Below are 5684 nucleotides of genomic sequence, written 5' to 3'. Positions count from 1 at the left end.
AGCCCCCGGTTAGCAACGTGCCTGCTTGCTTGGGGTTACCACCCTGGAAACATCCACCTGGAAAGGTGGATACCGGTAGCGGTGTGTTTTGGCAGGGGCGGAGAGCGGGGCCTGTGCTGTCCCAGTGCCGTCCGTTTTGTGGCCACTTCCCATGGCTGGAGGTTCTGGCGTGTCCCCGGGAGCTGGGCTCCCCTCCATGTGCTGGGGCCAGGATAGATTAAGGCCTTGGCATGTTGGGGAGGGGATCATGCCAGGGTGCCACGTGCCAGCTCCCGGCACTGCTGGCATCATGCAGTCACCCGGGGACAGGTCGTGTTCAGGGCTGACCCCAGCCCCCACCCCAGAATCGCCTGGCGCGGGGGCCTCCCAGGCCAGCTGCCTGCAGGGCTGGATGTCTCACCTTGCTGGGAGGGACTGGCATGAAGACGGCACTGGGAGCCTGCAGCCACCTCCCACAGCACCGTTGGGGCACCAGGAGCACCCCTTGGTCATGCGTTGGCTGCGATGCTGGGCCAGCTCCTGGCCTGGTGTGATACGGAGTATCCCAGATGACACAGGGTGTCACTTGCCCATAGGAGCTCTCATTTGGGATGTTACCTTTGAGACTGCAATGCGTAATGAGGCAGCCAGCCCACTGAGCCTTCCCCAGCTCAGATCGAGCTGCGCCCAGAGGTGCCAGGGCAGAGCTGCATGGCACCTGCATGGCACACGACTGTCCCTCCACAGGGGCAGAGGCCAAGCGTGGCACCGCGGTCCACATGCCCCTGCCCCTCTGCTGAGCTGAGGGGAATTCCCCCAGCTCTGCTGTGGCGTTAGCAAAGCCCCTGGACACAGCAGGGACTGGTGTCCCCAGCTCTGCTGGTTCTGGGCTCCCCAGGGCTGGGTCTGGCTCTCTGAGGAGGAGGGCCCCTGCGGGAGCTGCCTGAAATGTCCCAATGTAAAGCCCTAGGAATTTGCCCTGGGGAGACGGGATTTGCCCCACAGCACCCTGGCAGCATCCTGCCGGCAGCTGCGCCAACCCGCCTTCCAGGCACTTTTAAACAGTGTCTGGCTTTGCGGGTTTGATGTGTCTCTTATTAGCTTTATCTGCCATGGAGAGGGGCTTTAGCTGCAGTGATATGCCATGCGAGTTAACCCTGCCTCTCCCAGGCAGCCGCTGCCCGCTGGGCCTGAGGGTGCCCATCCAAGCAAGCTGGCCACCATGGCAGGGGGCTGCTGAGCCCGCCAGAGCTGCTTCACCCTTCTTGGCAGAGCTGCTCCCACATGCAAGCCCTTTTTTTTTTCCTAATAACACATCCTGGACAACGCCGTAATCCTGGCTCCCCAGAGCCAAAATCTGGCCTTAGTCACAGCTTCAAGCTATTTTTGCTTCTCCAAGCTAATCCGGGGTTGAGCTGTGCTGTGGTGGCCCTGCTGCACCCCCATCGCACCAGGGCTGCCCTCCCCTCCTTCCTGCAACCTCTTCTGCCCTTGCCTTGCCTGCACTGTCCTGGCACGGCTCTGCTGTCAGTGCATGGACACTGTAATCTCCTGTGGGCTCCCCTCCTTTGCTGTGAGAGGGGGCAGATCACGTCTCACCTGCTGCTGGTGCCTGGGTCGTGGGGGTGCAAGGGTGCTGGGCTGGGGACCCATGGGCTGGAGACCGTGTCAGGGCTGGGGACATCCCAGTCTGCCCTTGCCAGGTGCAAATACAGCCCGCACCAGCCGTGCACCCCGCTTCCTTGGCACCCTTTTAGCATGAGGCCATCTGTCCCGCTGGCACAGAGCCTGCAGAAAGGAGCCGCTGCAGCCCCGGGGGTAGAGCCCCTGCCTGGCCCACGGCTGGGGGGCTGTGGGGTGAAAGCGGCCACTTTGCAGCTGGGCAGGGCGTGGGGCTCGCAAGGGCTTTCTTCTGCCTGGTGCCATCTCCCCAGTGGCACAGGGGTGATGCTGAGGAGGCTCCGTGGTGCTGTGACAGATCAAGGATGCTGCGTTTTCCCTTCACCTCTGGCTTGTGCCAGCTTGGCATGGGTCCTCGACTCACCCCAGGCTCGTGGCTTTTCTCCTACCATCTCAGCGGGTGCCACCATGGTGCCGTGGTGCTGCGCCTGGGGCTGGAGGTCCCAGCACCGCAGCCTGGCGCCTCTGGGCTGGCAGTGCCTGACCGGGTTTGCTGCTGCTCCCACTAAGCTGCCTGAGCCCCGGCAGGAGGTGGGAGCAGCAGATGGCGAGGGGGAGGCATGAATTGCCTTGCTCAGGATCGCGTCTCTGGTGATGGGAGTCGGGAGCTGGATCTGGGCTCCTTCCCCTTCCAGCGTGTGGGGCTGGGCTGGACATGGACTGTGCAGTCCTGCCTGGGATGGGGCCTTGGGGCAGCAGGGCAAGGGATGAGCAAGCTCTGGGAGCAGCTGGGGGCAGCCGGCAGCCGGACAGAGACCTGGCTCCTCTTCCCAGAGGGACCCGAGGAGGGCTGGGCTCCCCTTCAAGCTCCCAGGGTGGCCCAGAGCCCTCAGGGGCAGCTGCGTCTCCTTTCAGACAGCAACTTCATCCTGGCCAACGCGCAGGTCCGCCGTGGCTTCCCCATTGTCTACTGCTCTGATGGTTTCTGCGACCTCACCGGCTTTGCCCGCACTGAGGTCATGCAGAAGAACTGCAGCTGCCGCTTCCTCTACGGGGCCGAGACCAGCGAGCCCATCCTGCAGCACATCGAGAAGGTGCTGGACGGCAGGCAGGAGTACCAGACTGAGGTCTGCTTCTACAAGAAGGGTGGTGAGTGACACATGGGGCCAGGGCCCTGCCCATGGCTCCAGCTGGGACTTGGCCCCGTGCCAGCCCCGTGGTGAAGCCGCTGAGCAGCAGGAGGACTGTCCTGCCTTCACCGCCCCTCTCCCCCACGCAGGAGACGCATTCTGGTGCCTGCTGGACATCATGCCCATCAAGAACGAGAAGGGGGAGGTGGTGCTATTCCTCTTCTCCTTCAAGGACATCACAGAGAGCCGGGGCAAGAGCCATCCGGTTGACAAGAAGGAGGGTGAGCCGTGGTTGTGGGATGGGGATGGGATTCGGGAAGCGGTGTGAGCAGTGGGCACGTGACAAAAGGGTTCCCAGTTCCCTGCTAGGTCCTGCCCGCCTTTGTGCACCCATGCAAGGAGGGGGTCCCCAAAGCAGCCCCTGCTCTGTTGCACCAGCGGTGGCACAAGCGCTCCCACTAACCCAGCATGTCTTGTCCACTGCAGAGAAGCAGAGGAGCAAGAAGCCTGGGAGCTCGCACCTGCGGGCCGCGCGGAGGCAGGGCCAGACGATGCTGCACCGGCTTAGCAGCCAGTTTGCCTGCAGGGACCGCAGCGAGATGAAAATCAGCCGTGTAAGGACCTGGGGGAGCCCTCGACTTCACCTGGTGCCTCCTGGGCTGAGGCTGCGAGCGGGCTGGCGGAGCTGCGGCTCTCCTGGGACCAGTCCTGCAGCAGAGCCCCGTCCCACTGGGTTGCTGTTCCCATGCATGCACCTCACTGGCCTCCCCAGGCACCAGAACTCCCTCCACCCTCAGCAGCTGCACCATGGTCCAGGCTGCAAATGTGGTTCGTTGGCAGCAGCAGAGAGACCAGTGGGTGCCTGGAGCTTGCCATGGGGAGAGCAGATCTTCTGGCAGCTCTTGCAGGGCTCTGTCTCTCCTCACACATTAGCTGGGGAAAACCCAGCCACTCACTCGCGGCACAGCTGTGCCGGCCCCGGGGAGCACCGTTACCAGGCTGCAGCAGGGCTTCCAGCAGCAGCAGGGACCAGTGTCGTCTCTGTGCCAGCCTATTCATGTGGCTGTGGTGCCCCAGCACAGGGTCCTCGGGCACGGCCGCAGCGATGGCACCACCTGCAGATGTGGGGCCAGGGCGGGGGTCTGTCACCGGCCGAGAGCGGCCAGGGGCCCAGAGCTGGCAAGCAGGCAAAGGGTTTCAGTATACCAGTCTTGAATCATGGGGGCTTGGGGGGGAATGGGCCCAGCTCTCCCCTTGCCCAGGCTGGGCTCTCGCTGGCCCCCAGCAGCGCCATGTCCCTGCAGAGGGTGGGGGTGGCTCTGCCCCAGCACACGAATTGGCACCTGGGACAGTTCTGGGCAGCAACTGGCAGTGCCAGTGGATTACTGTTAATAGCATTAGCAGAGCATTAATTTATGTGCTGTAATTGGGCATTCTGTGCCCGTCCCTGAGGGTGATCTCAGCGCAGCCCATGTGGAAATGTGTGTCCATCACCCCAGGCCAGCGGGACTCAGGAGGAGGGGGGTGCTGCGGTGGCCTCCACCCCTCGTGCGGGATGGCCCCTGTGCCATCCGTGTGCCACCCTGCCGCTTGCTCCCCCAGAACGTGTTTGAGAACAAGCCGTCCATCCCCGAGTACAAAGTGGCCTCGGTGCAGAAGTCCCGCTTCATCCTGCTCCACTACAGCATCTTCAAGGCCCTCTGGGACTGGCTGATCCTGTTGGCCACCTTCTATGTGGCCATCACCGTCCCCTACAACGTCTGCTTCACGGGCACAGAGGACAGCCTCTCAGCCACCCGTAGCACCATCGTCAGCGACATCGCTGTGGAGATGCTCTTCATCCTGGGTAGGTCCATGCCCGGGGCCAAGCACCCATGTGGGATGGGGGACATGGCTGGGTGGGGCAGGGGTACGGCCAGAGGAGCGGACCTGAGGGGTGATGGAGAGGGGAGCTGGCACTGCTTTGCCGCTGCCCAGCAGGGGGACCCGGGTTGGCCGTGGACCCCGGCCCAAGCTCCCCAGGCCATGGCAGGGGCAGTGAGGGCTGGTCCTGCTGTCCCTGGGGCAGACATCATCCTGAATTTCCGGACGACGTACGTGAGCCAGTCGGGCCAGGTGGTGTACGACCCCCGCTCCATCTGCATCCATTACGTGGCCACCTGGTTCTTTGTGGATCTGATCGCTGCTCTGCCCTTCGATCTGCTCTATGTCTTCAACGTGACCGTGGTGAGTGCCACTCGCGCCGCGGGCAGGGGGCAGCGCAGGGGAGGGGGCCCCTTTCGCAGGGATCCGCTCCCCACGCGCCTGTCTGGGAGCGGTGCGGGCAGCGAGGGGAAGCAGCGATGGCATCTATAGCAGGAAGCCTCCCACGCATCTTAATTTAACCAGAGGCTGCCACAAATGACAGCAACTGCCAAGGCAGTTACTGCGGCTCCAGGAGCTGCAGGCAGGCGCCTGCCCTGCACCCAGCACCCAGCACCCCTGTGCTCTGCCCAGGCTGCGGAGCAGCGCTACGGCTGAGTGCAAATACCCTGTGCGCACACACCATTGCAGCGAGGAGCACTTGCACGCTGCCTGCTCCGGCAGGGAGGTGACCACGCATGCGGGTACACAGGGCATATGCCGGTGACGAAGGCAGGTCCCAGCCTGAGCCTCCCCAGGCTCTCGAGGGGCCCCGCAGCGCAGCGGGTGTGATGGGCTGCACAAGTGTGCCACTGGCATCAGCCCCTTCCCACCCTCTGCTAATTGGGGCAGGGAGGGGAGGAGGGAGGCAAGTGCAGAGGCTGTAATTACGCTTATTGGAGGCAGAGCAGCGTGCAGGGAGGACAAGGGCGCTTGGGGCTGGAACTACCCCCCTGAGTCAAACCCGGCTCCGCTCGTGCCCCGGCGGTGCTGCCCGGCAGGAAAACAACCGTGGCTGCAGTAGGGGGTGGTGACGCCGACTGCCCGTCCCGG

At 63.8% G+C, this 5684-nt stretch overlaps 1 protein-coding gene across 1 annotated transcript in view; it reads left to right on the top strand.

Moving 5' to 3' along the window:
* Positions 1 to 2219: 2219 nt before the first annotated feature.
* KCNH4 (potassium voltage-gated channel, subfamily H (eag-related), member 4) overlaps positions 2220 to 5684 on the top strand; it is a 10780-nt gene continuing 7315 nt past the window's right edge. Inside the window, exons 1-5 of the mRNA XM_009327028.1 lie at positions 2220 to 2748; positions 2879 to 3010; positions 3216 to 3343; positions 4332 to 4575; positions 4798 to 5046. Of these exons, the coding sequence (XP_009325303.1) occupies positions 2220 to 2748; positions 2879 to 3010; positions 3216 to 3343; positions 4332 to 4575; positions 4798 to 5046 (1282 nt within the window). The remainder of the gene's footprint in view (positions 2749 to 2878; positions 3011 to 3215; positions 3344 to 4331; positions 4576 to 4797; positions 5047 to 5684) is intronic.

The sequence above is a fragment of the Pygoscelis adeliae genome, unplaced genomic scaffold (assembly GCF_000699105.1).
Source record: "Pygoscelis adeliae isolate BGI_AS28 unplaced genomic scaffold, ASM69910v1 Scaffold917, whole genome shotgun sequence".
Taxonomy (NCBI): Eukaryota; Metazoa; Chordata; class Aves; order Sphenisciformes; family Spheniscidae; genus Pygoscelis; species Pygoscelis adeliae.
Note: the sequence above shows the minus strand (reverse complement) of the source record. Positions and strands in the feature narration are given on the sequence as shown.